Raw genomic sequence first — 15262 nt, 5'->3', positions numbered from 1 at the left:
ACTTTGACTTATGGGACACGACCTATTACTTCTGGCTAATAACATATATTATATATTTTTTTTTTATTATATAGATATTTCACATGGAATTGTGTGAACACATAATTATCTAACTGTCTAAGACAAATCTATTTAAATGTGCTTTTATTTCAGTATAACAGCCAACAAAAAAAGAACCCCAACATGTTTGTTTTTACAGGAGAACAACAGTTTGTACAACAGTTCTTTATTAAAGTACATTATTTATGTTAAATTAGAGACAGTGACCATCCTTACATGTCTAGAAATATACATACTATATGAATAACTGCTAGGATCATAACATGGACGATATAGTCCTGAATAACATGGAGGGTACTGTACTGAATAACATGGAGGGTACTGTTCTGAATAACATGGAGGGTACTGTACTGAATAACATGGAGGATACTGTACGGAATAACATGGAGGATACTGTACGGAATAACATGGACGATATAGTCCTGAATAACATGGAGGGTACTGTACTGAATAACATGGAGGGTACTGTTCTGAATAACATGGAGGGTACTGTACTGAATAACATGGAGGATACTGTACGGAATAACATGGAGGATACTGTACGGAATAACATGGAGGGTACTGTACTGAATAACATGGAGGATACTGTACTGAATAACATGGAGGGTACTGTACGGAATAACATGGAGGGTACTGTACTGAATAACATGGTCTACTCTACCAGTTACAGAGGGTACTGTACTGAATAACATGGAGGATACTGTACTGAATAACATGGACGATATAGTCCTGAATAACATGGAGGGTACTGTACTGAATAACATGGAGGGTACTGTTCTGAATAACATGGAGGGTACTGTACTGAATAACATGGAGGATACTGTACGGAATAACATGGAGGATACTGTACGGAATAACATGGAGGGTACTGTACTGAATAACATGGAGGATACTGTACTGAATAACATGGAGGGTACTGTACGGAATAACATGGAGGGTACTGTACTGAATAACATGGAGGGTACTGTACTGAATAACATGGAGGATACTGTACTGAATAACATGGACGATATAGTCCTGAATAACATGGAGGGTACTGTACTGAATAACATGGAGGGTACTGTTCTGAATAACATGGAGGGTACTGTACTGAATAACATGGAGGATACTGTACGGAATAACATGGAGGATACTGTACAGGAATAACATGGAGGGTACTGTACTGAATAACATGGAGGATACTGTACTGAATAACATGGAGGGTACTGTACAGGAATAACATGGAGGGTACTGTACTGAATAACATGGAGGGTACTGTACTGAATAACATGGAGGATACTGTACTGAATAACATGGAGGATACTGTTCTGAATAACATGGAGGGTACTGTACTGAATAACATGGAGGATACTGTACGGAATAACATGGAGGATACTGTACGGAATAACATGGAGGGTACTGTACTGAATAACATGGAGGGTACTGTACGGAATAACATGGAGGATACTGTACGGAATAACATGGAGGGTACTGTACTGAATAACATGGAGGGTACTGTACTGAATAACATGGAGGGTGCTGTACTGAATAACATGGAGGGTACTGTACTGAATAACATGGAGGGTGCTGTACTGAATAACATGGAGGGTACTGTACTGAATAACATGGAGGGTACTGTACTGAATAACATGGAGGGTACTGTATTGAATAACATGGAGGATACTGTACTGAATAACATGGAGGGTACTGTACTGAATAACATGGAGGGTACTGTACTGAATAACATGGAGGATACTGTACTGAATAACATGGAGGATACTGTACTGAATAACATGGAGGATACTGTACTGAATAACACGGAGGGTACTGTACTGAATAACATGGAGGGTACTGTACTGAATAACACGGAGGGTACTGTAGTGAATAACACGGAGGGTACTGTACTGAATAACACGGAGGGTACTGTACTGAATAACACGGAGGGTACTGTACTGAATAACATGGAGGGTACTGTACTGAATAACATGGAGGGTACTGTACGGAATAACATGGAGGGTACTGTACGGAATAACATGGAGGGTGCTGTACTGAATAACATGGAGGGTACTGTACTGAATAACATGGAGGGTACTGTACTGAATAACATGGAGGGTACTGTACGGAATAACATGGAGGGTACTGTACGGAATAACATGGAGGGTGCTGTACTGAATAACATGGAGGGTACTGTACTGAATAACATGGAGGGTACTGTACTGAATAACATGGAGGCTACTGTAGTGAATTTTTTTTCCCTTGGGCAAACTTTGTCAATATTGTTGCATCTAAAATGTTATTTATACTCTTTCTGTATTTAAATACATGTTAATATATAATATACTATTCTGATATTGCAACATCATTATGAATTCCTGAGTTAGTCGTTTGACTATTTCTGGTCAGCTGGTCAGTCAGTCAGCCAGCTAGTCAGTCAGCCAGCTAGTCAGTCAGCTAGTCAGTCAGCTAGTCAGTCAGCTAGTCAGTCAGCCAGCTAGTCAGCCAGCTAGTCAGTCAGCTAGTCAGCCAGCCAGCTAGTCAGTCAGCCAGCCAGCTAGTCAGCCAGCTAGTCAGTCAGCTAGTCAGCCAGCCAGCTAGTCAGTCAGCCAGCTGGTCAGCCAGCCAGCCAGCTAGTCAGCCAGCCAGCTAGTCAGCCAGCTAGTCAGTCAGCTAGTCAGCCAGCCAGCTAGTCAGTCAGCCAGCTGGTCAGTCAGCCAGCCAGCTAGTCAGTCAGCCAGCTAGTCAGCCAGCCAGCTAGTCAGCCAGCTAGTCAGTCAGCTAGTCAGCCAGCCAGCTAGTCAGTCAGCCAGCTAGTCAGTCAGCTAGTCAGCCAGCCAGCTAGTCAGTCAGCCAGCCAGCTAGTCAGCCAGCTAGTCAGTCAGCTAGTCAGCCAGCCAGCTAGTCAGTCAGCCAGCTAGTCAGTCAGCTAGTCAGCCAGCCAGCTAGTCAGTCAGCCAGCTAGTCAGTCAGCTAGTCAGCCAGCCAGCTAGTCAGTCAGCCAGCTAGTCAGTCAGCTAGTCAACCAGCCAGCTAGTCAGTCAGCTAGTCAGTCAGTCAGCCAGCTAGTCAGTCAGCTAGCCAGCCAGCTAGTCAGCCAGCTAGTCAGTCAGCCAGCTAGTCAGCCAGCTAGTCAGCCAGCCAGCTAGTCAGTCAGCCAGCTAGTCAGTCAGCCAGCTAGTCAGTCAGCTGTGGTAGTGCAGTGTGTTAACCATTGACTATCTTCTGTGAGATGGCTGCTGGCAGGGTGTAGAGCAGCAGGGCGATGAACAGAGCTGTGATGAGCAGGACCAGAGCGATGATGATGTACTTCTTATAGTTCCTCCAGATCAGGTGGAAGAAGCACTTAAAAGGGTTCACAAACCACGAGAATGACGTGTCTGGCCGGCTAGAGAGGGGAGGGACAGAGAAAAACACTTTAAACAGGGCTCAGAGTAGAGCTGCTGATCTAGGATCAGGTCTCCCGCTCTCTACGTAATCCTATTTACTATGAGCTAAATTATAAAACTGGTCCTAGATCTGCAGTTAAACGGGTTCGTGAAGCAGGAGGAGGACTTGTATGGAGAAGAATAAAGTTGATAGAATCGTTTTGTAATTAGCCAATAAAAAAATGCATATCATACTTGGGTTTTTCCAGGGGTTCAGGCTCCTTGCGGGCTCGACCAACCGGATTCTTCTCTGCCTCCTCTGATGTCACCAGGTGGAACTCCGCCTCTACTTTCCCCTGGAGACAACAACCAAAACATGTTACTACCCCTGAATCTCAAATCACCCCCTTCCTCCTAGACAGTAGACACACCCCTTCCTCCTAGACAGTAGACACACCCCTAGCCCCTTCCTCCTAGACAGTAGACAACCCCTAGCCCCTTCCTCCTAGACAGTAGACAACCGCTAGCCCCTACCTCCTAGACAGTAGACACAACCCCTAGCCCCTACCTCCTAGACAGTAGACACAACCCCTAGCCCCTACCTCCTAGACAGTAGACACAACCCCTAGCCCCTTCCTCCTAGACAGTAGACAACCCCTAACCCCTTCCTCCTAGACAGTAGACAACCCCTAGCCCCTTCCTCCTAGACAGTAGACAACCCCTAGCCCCTTCCTCCTAGACAGTAGACACCCCTAGCCCCTTCCTCCTAGACAGTAGACAACCACTAGCCCCTTCCTCCTAGACAGTAGACAACCCCTAGCCCCTTCCTCCTAGACAGTAGACACCCCTAGCCCCTTCCTCCTAGACAGTAGACAACCCCTAGCCCCTTCCTCCTAGACAGTAGACAACCCCTAGCCCCTTCCTCCTAGACAGTAGACAACCACTAGCCCCTTCCTCCTAGACAGTAGACAACCACTAGCCCCTTCCTCCTAGACAGTAGACAACCCCTAGCCCCTTCCTCCTAAACAGTAGACAACCACTAGCCCCTTCCTCAGAGACAGTAAACAACCACTAGCCCCTACCTCCTAGACAGTAGACAACCCCTAGCCCCTTCCTCCTAGACAGTAGGCAACCCCTAGCCCCTTCCTCCTAGACAGTAGATAACCCCTAACCCCTTCCTCCTAGACAGTAGACAACCACTAGCCCATTCCTCCTAGACAGTAGACAACCCCTAGCCCCTTCCTCCTAGACAGTAGACAACCCCTAGCCCCTTTCTCCTAGACAGTAGACACAACCCCTAGCCCCTTCCTCCTAGACAGTAGACAATCCCTAGCCCCTTCCTCCTAGACAGTAGACAACCCCTAGCCCCTACCTCCTAGACAGTAGACAACCCCTAGCCCCTTCCTCCTAGACAGTAGACACAACCCCTAGCCCCTTCCTCCTAGACAGTAGACAACCCCTAGCCCCTACCTCCTAGACAGTAGACAACCCCTAGCCCCTACCTCCTAGACAGTAGACACAACCCCTAGCCCCTTCCTCCTAGACAGACACAACCCCTAGCCCCTTCCTCCTAGACAGACACAACCCCTAGCCCCTTCCTCCTAGACAGTAGACACCCCTAGCCCCTTCCTCCTAGACAGTAGACACCCCTAGCCCCTTCCTCATAGACAGTAGACACAGGTCTACCAGGTCTACTCTACCAGTAACAGGAGAACAACAGTACCAGGTCTACTCTACCAGTAACAGGAGAACAACAGTACCAGGTCTACTCTACAGGAGAACAACAGTACCAGGTCTACTCTACAGGAGAACAACAGTACTAGATCTACTCTACAGGAGAACAACGGTACCAGGTCTACTCTACAGGAGAACAACAGTACCATGTCTACTCTACCAGTAACAGGAGAACAACAGTACCAGGTCTACTCTACCAGTAACAGGAGAACAACAGTACCAGGTCTACTCTACAGGAGAACAACAGTACTAGGTCTACTCTACAGGAGAACAACGGTACCAGGTCTACTCTACAGGAGAACAACAGTACCAGGTCTACTCTACAGGAGAACAACAGTACCAGGTCTACTCTACAGGAGAACAACAGTACCAGGTCTATTCTACAGGAGAACAACAGTACCAGGTCTACTCTACAGGAGAACAACAGTACCAGGTCTACTCTACAGGAGAACAACAGTACCAGGTCTACTCTACAGGAGAACAACAGTACCAGGTCTACTCTACAGGAGAACAACAGTACCAGGTCTACTCTACAGGAGAACAACAGTACCAGGTCTACTCTACAGGAGAACAACAGTACCAGGTCTACTCTACAGGAGAACAACAGTACCAGGTCTACTCTACCAGTAACAGGAGAACAACAGTACCAGGTCTACTCTACCAGTAACAGGAGAACAACAGTACCAGGTCTACTCTACCAGTAACAGGAGAACAACAGTACCAGGTCTACTCTACAGGAGAACAACAGTACCAGGTCTACTCTACAGGAGAACAACAGTACTAGATCTACTCTACAGGAGAACAACGGTACCAGGTCTACTCTACAGGAGAACAACAGTACCAGGTCTACTCTACCAGTAACAGGAGAACAACAGTACCAGGTCTACTCTACCAGTAACAGGAGAACAACAGTACCAGGTCTACTCTACAGGAGAACAACAGTACCAGGTCTACTCTACAGGAGAACAACAGTACTAGGTCTACTCTACAGGAGAACAACGGTACCAGGTCTACTCTACAGGAGAACAACAGTACCAGGTCTACTCTACAGGAGAACAACAGTACCAGGTCTACTCTACAGGAGAACAACAGTACCAGGTCTATTCTACAGGAGAACAACAGTACCAGGTCTACTCTACAGGAGAACAACAGTACCAGGTCTACTCTACAGGAGAACAACGGTACCAGGTCTACTCTACAGGAGAACAACAGTACCAGGTCTACTCTACAGGAGAACAACAGTACCAGGTCTACTCTACAGGAGAACAACAGTACCAGGTCTACTCTACCAGTAACAGGAGAACAACAGTACCAGGTCTACTCTACCAGTAACAGGAGAACAACAGTACCAGGTCTACTCTACAGGAGAACAACAGTACCAGGTCTACTCTACAGGAGAACAACAGTACCAGGTCTACTCTACCAGTAACAGGAGAACAACAGTACCAGGTCTACTCTACAGGAGAACAACAGTACCAGGTCTACTCTACCAGTAACAGGAGAACAACAGTACCAGGTCTACTCTACAGGAGAACAACAGTACCAGGTCTACTCTACAGGAGAACAACGGTACCAGGTCTACTCTACAGGAGAACAACAGTACCAGGTCTACTCTACCAGTAACAGGAGAACAACAGTACCAGGTCTACTCTACAGGAGAACAACAGTACCAGGTCTACTCTACAGGAGAACAACAGTACCAGGTCTACTCTACAGGAGAACAACAGTACCAGGTCTACTCTACAGGAGAACAACAGTACCAGGTCTACTCTACCAGTAACAGGAGAACAACAGTACCAGGTCTACTCTACAGGAGAACAACAGTACTAGGTCTACTCTACAGGAGAACAACAGTACCAGGTCTATTCTACAGGAGAACAACAGTACCAGGTCTACTCTACAGGAGAACAACAGTACCAGGTCTACTCTACAGGAGAACAACGGTACCAGGTCTACTCTACAGGAGAACAACGGTACCAGGTCTACTCTACAGGAGAACAACAGTACCAGGTCTACTCTACAGGAGAACAACAGTACCAGGTCTACTCTACAGGAGAACAACAGTACCAGGTCTATTCTACAGGAGAACAACAGTACCAGGTCTACTCTACAGGAGAACAACAGTACCAGGTCTACTCTACAGGAGAACAACGGTACCAGGTCTACTCTACAGGAGAACAACGGTACCAGGTCTACTCTACAGGAGAACAACAGTACCAGGTCTACTCTACAGGAGAACAACAGTACCAGGTCTACTCTACAGGAGAACAACAGTACCAGGTCTACTCTACAGGAGAACAACAGTACCAGGTCTACTCTACCAGTAACAGGAGAACAACAGTACCAGGTCTACTCTACAGGAGAACAACAGTACCAGGTCTACTCTGCCAGTAACAGGAGAACAACAGTACCAGGTCTACTCTACAGGAGAACAACAGTACCAGGTCTACTCTACAGGAGAACAACAGTACCAGGTCTACTCTACAGGAGAACAACAGTACCAGGTCTACTCTACAGGAGAACAACAGTACCAGGTCTACTCTACAGGAGAACAACAGTACCAGGTCTACTCTACAGGAGAACAACAGTACCAGGCTCTACTCTCCTAGACACAACCTAGCCCCTACCTCCTAGACAGTAGACAACCCCGAGCCCCTTCCTCCTAGACAGTAGACACAACCCCTAGCCCCTTCCTCCTAGACACAATAATATAATAATAATAATATAATAATAATATATAATAATAATATATGCCATTTAATAATATAATATATGCCATTTAGCAGACGCTTTTATCCAAAGCGACTTACAGTCATGTGTGCATACATTCTACATATGGGTGGTCCTAGGGATCGAACCCACTACCCTGGCCTTACAAGCGTCATGCTCTACCAACTGAGCTACACAGGACCACAACCTAGCCCCTACCTCCTAGACAGTAGACACAACCCCTAGCCCCTACCTCCTAGACAGTAGACAACCCCTAGCCCCTTCCTCCTAGACAGTAGACAACCCCTAGCCCCTTCCTCCTAGACAGTAGATAACCCCCCCTAGCCCCTTCCTCCTAGACAGTAGACACAACCCCTAGCCCCTACCTTCTAGACAGCAGACACAACTCCTAGTCCCTAGACAGTAGACAACCCATAGCCCCTACCTCCTAGACAGTAGACACACATTTTAGTTAGTTGGATAGTTGTAAGCAATCTGGTGGAAGCTCTTGTCTTGTCCTTTACTAGGTGAAATTGTCATCATATTAGGGGGGGAGCGGTTAAAGGGGGGCTACAGGTTGATTTGTGAGTTTGTCTGCGTCCCACACGACACATACTAGACCCCATTGGGTTCTGGTCAAAATGTGGTGCACTATATAATAGGGTAGCCATTAGGGCAAGCAGCCTCGTTGCCATCAGAGTAACGGTGTTGAATGGTATTGGTACCGTGAGTTCCCCGGCCTTGACAAAGGGCCACCAGCCCCTGGACCTCTTCTGTTGAAAGATGGAGATCGTCTCTACGCTGTCCATCAGCATGTCCATCTTGCAGGCCTTGGCTGACTTGGCCCCGCGAGGAAACCCATGTAAGTCCAGCTCTACTGTACCTGAGAACAGAGACACGTCCATCTTAACTCTCGTTTCACTCGTACAGGAAGTATGAGATAGGAGAAACGTCAACCTTAACTCTCGTTTCACTCGTACAGGAAGTATGAGATAGGAGAAACGTCCATCTTAACTCTCGTTTCACTCGTACAGGAAGTATGAGATAGGAGAAACGTCCATCTTAACTCTCGTTTCACTCGTACAGGAAGTATGAGATAGGAGAAACGTCCATCTTAACTCTCGTTTCACTCGTACAGGAAGTATGAGATAGGAGAAACGTCCATCTTAACTCTCGTTTCACTCGTACAGGAAGTATGAGATAGGAGAAACGTCCATCTTAACTCTCGTTTCACTCGTACAGGAAGTATGAGATAGGAGAAACGTCCATCTTAACTCTCGTTTCACTCGTACAGGAAGTATGAGATAGGAGAAACGTCCATCTTAACTCTCGTTTCACTCGTACAGGAAGTATGAAATAGGAGAAACGTCCATCTTAACTCTCGTTTCACACATACAGAGTTAACAGGAAAATAAACGTGCTGGGTTGGGATGTGATTTCCCTGAGTAATCAGCAATACCTGATCGTGATCATTGAAATAAACCTGTCCCCCTTCCTCCCATTGACTACTGTCTTACAGCCCAGGGAAAGGAGTCAAACCAGAGTCTCTTTCTCTCTCTTACCCAAGAAATCATCAGACGACAGCCTGTCAAAGTCCCAGACCTGCATCACCAACATGGCCGGCAGCTTCTGCTCTGTCTTGTCCAGGGAGAAGATGCTGCCCCTCTTACTGACTACCACCACCTTCTCGGCAGGCAGGTAGTTAAAGGGGAACACCAGGCGCCAGTTGAAGTTACCCTCCCCAGTCAGAGAGTTGTAGTGAACATCAGTCTCCTGGCGATCGTCCTCAAAGCCCTTAAGCCACCTGAAAAAAAGTATACAATTATACAAATATCATTTTCAGCATATTGAGTGAGAGAGGATGACAGTGGAAAAAAATAGAGAGGATGACAGTGGAAAAACGTAGAGAGGATGACAGTGGAAAAAAATAGAGAGGATGACAGTGGAAAAAAATAGAGAGGATGACAGTGGAAAAAGATAGAGAGGATGACAGTGGAAAAAGATAGAGAGGATGACAGTGGAGAAAGATAGAGAGGATGACAGTGGAGAAAGATAGAGAGGATGACAGTGGAAAAAAATAGAGAGGATGACAGTGGAAAAAAATAGAGAGGATGTCAGTGGAGAAAGATAGAGAGGATGACAGTAGACAGAGAGGATGACAGTGGAGAAAGATAGAGAGGATGACAGTGGAAAAAAATAGAGAGGATGACAGTGGAGAAAGATAGAGAGGATGACAGTGGAGAAAGATAGAGAGGATGACAGTGGAGAAAGATAGAGAGGATGACAGTAGAGGAATAGAGAGGATGACAGTAGAGAAAGATAGAGAGGATGACAGTAGACAGATAGAGAGGATGACAGTGGAAAAAATAGAGAGGATGACAGTGGAGAGATAGAGAGGATGACAGTGGAGAAAGATAGAGAGGATGACAGTGGAGAAAGATAGAGAGGATGACAGTGGAGAAAGATAGAGAGGATGACAGTGGAAAAAAATAGAGAGGATGACAGTGGAAAAAAATAGAGAGGATGACAGTGGAGAGAAATAGAGAGGATGACAGTGGAAAAACATAGAGAGGATGACAGTGGAAAAAAATAGAGAGGATGACAGTGGGAAAAAATAGAGAGGATGACAGTGGAGAAAGATAGAGAGGATGACAGTGGAAAAAAATAGAGAGGATGACAGTGGAAAAAATTGAGAGGATGACAGTAGAAAAAAATAGAGAGGATGACAGTGGAAAAAGATAGAGAGGATGACAGTGGAAAAAAATAGAGAGGATGACAGTAGACAGATAGGGAGGATGACAGTGGAGAAAGATAGAGAGGATGACAGTGGAGAAAGATAGAGAGGATGACAGTGGAAAAAAATAGAGAGGATGACAGTGGAAAAAAATAGAGAGGATGACAGTAGACAGATAGGGAGGATGACAGTGGAGAAAGATAGAGAGGATGACAGTGGAGAAAGATAGAGAGGATGACAGTAGACAGATAGAGAGGATGACAGTGGAGAAAGATAGAGAGGATGACAGTACAGAAAGATAGAGGACGGTAGTAGAGAAAGATAGAAAGGATGACAGTAGACAGATAGAGAGGATGACAGTGGAAAAAAATAGAGAGGATGACAGTGTAGAAAGATAGAGAGGATGACAGTGGAGAAAGATAGAGGATGACAGTGGAAAAAGATAGAGAGGATGACAGTGGAGAAAAATAGAGAGGATGACAGTGGAGAAAGATAGAGAGGATGACAGTGGAGAAAGATAGAGAGGATGACAGTGGAGAAAGATAGAGAGGATGACAGTGGAAAAAAATAGAGAGGATGACAGTAGATAGATAGAGAGGATGACAGTAGACAGATAGAGAGGATGACAGTGGAAAAAATAGAGAGGATGACAGTGGAGAAAGATAGAGAGGATGACAGTAGACAGATAGAGAGGATGACAGTAGAGAAAGATAGAGAGGATGACAGTAGAAAAATATATAGAGGATGACAGTGGAGAAAGATAGAGAGGATGACAGTGGAAAAAAATAGAGAGGATGACAGTGGGAAAAAATAGAGAGGATGACAGTGGAGAAAGATAGAGAGGATGACAGTAGACAGATAGAGAGGATGACAGTAGAGAAAGATAGAGAGAATGACAGTAGAAAAATATATAGAGGATGACAGTGGAGAAAGATAAAGAGGATGACAGTAGAGAAAGATAAAGAGGATGACAGTAGAGAAAGATAGAGAGGATGACAGTAGACAGATAGAGAGGATGACAGTGGAAAAAAATAGAGAGGATGACAGTGTAGAAAGATAGAGAGGATGACAGTGGAGAAAGATAGAGGATGACAGTGGAAAAAGATAGAGAGGATGACAGTGGAGAAAAATAGAGAGGATGACAGTGGAGAAAGATAAAGAGGATGACAGTAGAGAAAGATAGAGAGGATGACAGAAGAGAAAGATAGAGAGGATGACAGAAGAGAAAGGTAGAGAGGATGACAGAAGAGAAAGGTAGAGAGGATGACAGTAGAGAAAGATAGAGAGGATGACAGAAGAGAAAGATAGAGAGGATGACAGAAGAGAAAGATAGAGAGGATGACAGTAGAGAAAGGTAGAGAGGATGACAGTGGAGAAAGATAGAGAGGATGACAGTGGAGAAAGATAGAGAGGATGACAGTAGACAGATAGAGAGGATGACAGTGGAGAAAGATAGAGAGGATGACAGTACAGAAAGATAGAGGACGGTAGTAGAGAAAGATAGAAAGGATGACAGTAGACAGATAGAGAGGATGACAGTGGAAAAAAAATAGAGAGGATGACAGTGTAGAAAGATAGAGAGGATGACAGTGGAGAAAGATAGAGGATGACAGTGGAAAAAGATAGAGAGGATGACAGTGGAGAAAAATAGAGAGGATGACAGTGGAGAAAGATAGAAGATAGAGAGGATGACAGTGGAGAAAGATAGAGAGGATGACAGTGGAGAAAGATAGAGAGGATGACAGTGGAGAAAGATAGAGAGGATGACAGTGGAAAAAAATAGAGAGGATGACAGTAGATAGATAGAGAGGATGACAGTAGACAGATAGAGAGGATGACAGTGGGAAAAATAGAGAGGATGACAGTGGAGAAAGATAGAGAGGATGACAGTAGACAGATAGAGAGGATGACAGTAGAGAAAGATAGAGAGGATGACAGTAGAAAAATATATAGAGGATGACAGTGGAGAAAGATAGAGAGGATGACAGTGGAAAAAAATAGAGAGGATGACAGTGGGAAAAAATAGAGAGGATGACAGTGGAGACAGATAGAGAGGATGACAGTAGAGAAAGATAGAGAGAATGACAGTAGAAAAATATATAGAGGATGACAGTGGAGAAAGATAAAGAGGATGACAGTAGAGAAAGATAAAGAGGATGACAGTAGAGAAAGATAGAGAGAGAGGATGACAGTAGACAGATAGAGAGGATGACAGTGGAAAAAAATAGAGAGGATGACAGTGTAGAAAGATAGAGAGGATGACAGTGGAGAAAGATAGAGGATGACAGTGGAAAAAGATAGAGAGGATGACAGTGGAGAAAAATAGAGAGGATGACAGTGGAGAAAGATAAAGAGGATGACAGTAGAGAAAGATAGAGAGGATGACAGAAGAGAAAGATAGAGAGGATGACAGAAGAGAAAGGTAGAGAGGATGACAGAAGAGAAAGGTAGAGAGGATGACAGTAGAGAAAGATAGAGAGGATGACAGAAGAGAAAGATAGAGAGGATGACAGAAGAGAAAGATAGAGAGGATGACAGTAGAGAAAGATAGAGAGGATGACAGTAGAGAAAGATAGAGAGGATGACAGTAGAGATATATATAGAGGATGACAGTAGAGAAATATATATAGACGATGACAGGAGAGAAAGATAGAGGATGACAGTAGAGAAATATATATAGAGGATGACAGTAGAGAAAGATAGAGGATGACAGTAGAGAAATATATATAGACGATGACAGTAGAGAAATATATATAGAGGATGACAGTAGAGAAAGATAGAGAGGATGACAGAAGAGAAAGGTAGAGAGGATGACAGAAGAGAAAGGTAGAGAGGATGACAGTAGAGAAAGATATAGAGGATGACAGAAGAGAAAGATAGAGAGGATGACAGAAGAGAAAGATAGAGAGGATGACAGTAGAGAAAGATAGAGAGGATGACAGTAGAGAAAGATAGAGAGGATGACAGTAGAGATATATATAGAGGATGACAGTAGAGAAAGATAGAGAGGATGACAGAAGAGAAAGATAGAGAGGATGACAGAAGAGAAAGATAGAGAGGATGACAGTAGAGAAAGATAGAGAGGATGACAGTAGAGAAAGATAGAGAGGATGACAGTAGAGATATATATAGAGGATGACAGTAGAGAAATATATATAGACGATGACAGGAGAGAAAGATAGAGGATGACAGTAGAGAAATATATATAGAGGATGACAGTAGAGAAAGATAGAGGATGACAGTAGAGAAATATATATAGACGATGACAGTAGAGAAATATATATAGAGGATGACAGTAGAGAAATATATAGAGGATGACAGTAGAGAAATATATAGAGGATGACAGTAGAGAAAGATAGGGGGATGACAGTGGAGAAAGATAGGGGGATGACAGTGGAGAAAGATAGAGAGGATGACCTCCTAGACCTGTGTGCCCTAGACCTGTGTGCCCTAGACCTGTGTGCTCCTAGACCTGTGTGCCCTAGACCTGTGCTGACACCCTAGACCTGTGCTGACACCCTAGACCTGTTCTGACACCCTAGACCTGTGCTGATACCCTAGACCTGTGCTGATACCCTAGACCTGTGCTGATACCCTAGACCTGTGCTGATACCCTAGACCTGTGCTGACACCCTAGACCTGTGCTGATACCCTAGACCTGTGTGCCCTAGACCTGTGTGCCCTAGACCTGTGCTGACACCCTAGACCTGTGTGCCCCTAGACCTGTGTGCCCCTAGACCTGTGTGCCCCTAGACCTGTGCTGACACCCTAGACCTGTGGGCGCTAGAGAGAGGATGACAGTGGAAAAAAATAGAGAGGATGACAGTGGAGAAAGATAGAGAGGATGACAGTAGACAGATAGAGAGGATGACAGTAGAGAAAGATAGAGAGGATGACAGTAGAGAAAGATAGAGAGGATGACAGTGGTGAAAGATAGAGAGGATGACAGTAGAGAAATATATAGAGGATGACAGTGGAGAAAGATAGAGAGGATGACAGTGGAGAAAGATAGAGAGGATGACAGTACAGAAAGATAGAGGATGACAGTACAGAAAGATAGAGGATGGCAGTAGAGAAAGATAAAGAGGATGACAGTATAGAAAGATAAAGAGGATGACAGTAGAGAATGATAGAGAGGATGACAGTAGAGAAAGATAGAGAGGATGACAGAAGAGAAAGATAGAGAGGATGACAGTAGAGAAAGATAGAGAGGATGACAGTAGAGAAAGATAGAGAGGATGACAGTAGAGAAAGATAGAGAGGATGACAGTAGATATATATATATATATATATAGAGGATGACAGTAGAGAAATATATATAGAGGATGACAGAAGAGAAATATATATAGAGGATGACAGTGGAGAAAGATATATAGAGGATGACAGTAGAGAAATATATATAGAGGATGACAGTAGAGAAATATATAGAGGATGACAGTAGAGAAATATAGAGAGGATGACAGTGGAGAAAGATATATAGAGGATGACAGTAGAGAAAGATAGGGGATGACAGTGGAGAAAGATAGGGGGATGACAGTGGAGAAAGTAGGCCGGATTCAGACCTGTGCTGATACCCTAGACCTGTGCTGACACCCTAGACCTGTGTGCCCCTAGACCTGTGTGCCCCTAGACCTGTGTGCCCCTAGACCTGTGTGCCCCTAGACCTGTGTGCTCCTAGACCTGT

At 44.7% G+C, this 15262-nt stretch overlaps 2 protein-coding genes across 4 annotated transcripts in view; both read right to left on the bottom strand.

Moving 5' to 3' along the window:
• Positions 1-210: 210 nt before the first annotated feature.
• On the bottom strand, positions 211-2306 carry LOC124034545 (dynein heavy chain-like; the record flags this gene model as incomplete). The annotated part of the gene is made up of 2 exons (XM_046347926.1): positions 211-707; positions 1833-2306. Coding segments are annotated over 2 exons (909 nt in total), but the record flags the coding sequence as incomplete, so codon positions are not given.
• An 899-nt stretch (positions 2307-3205) lies between these two features.
• fer1l6 (fer-1 like family member 6) overlaps positions 3206-15262 on the bottom strand; it is an 82730-nt gene continuing 70673 nt past the window's right edge. For all 3 annotated transcript variants that reach the window (XM_046345949.1, XM_046345868.1, XM_046346033.1), the window contains 4 exons: positions 9407-9648; positions 8570-8727; positions 3657-3757; positions 3206-3421 (listed from right to left, as the gene is read on the bottom strand). In XM_046345949.1, the coding sequence (XP_046201905.1) occupies positions 3241-3421; positions 3657-3757; positions 8570-8727; positions 9407-9648 (682 nt within the window). In that variant the 3' untranslated portion in view covers positions 3206-3240. The remainder of the gene's footprint in view (positions 3422-3656; positions 3758-8569; positions 8728-9406; positions 9649-15262) is intronic.

The sequence above is a fragment of the Oncorhynchus gorbuscha genome, linkage group LG01 (genome assembly GCF_021184085.1).
Source record: "Oncorhynchus gorbuscha isolate QuinsamMale2020 ecotype Even-year linkage group LG01, OgorEven_v1.0, whole genome shotgun sequence".
Classification (NCBI taxonomy): Eukaryota; Metazoa; Chordata; class Actinopteri; order Salmoniformes; family Salmonidae; genus Oncorhynchus; species Oncorhynchus gorbuscha.
This window is presented reverse-complemented; position numbering and strand designations above follow the sequence as displayed.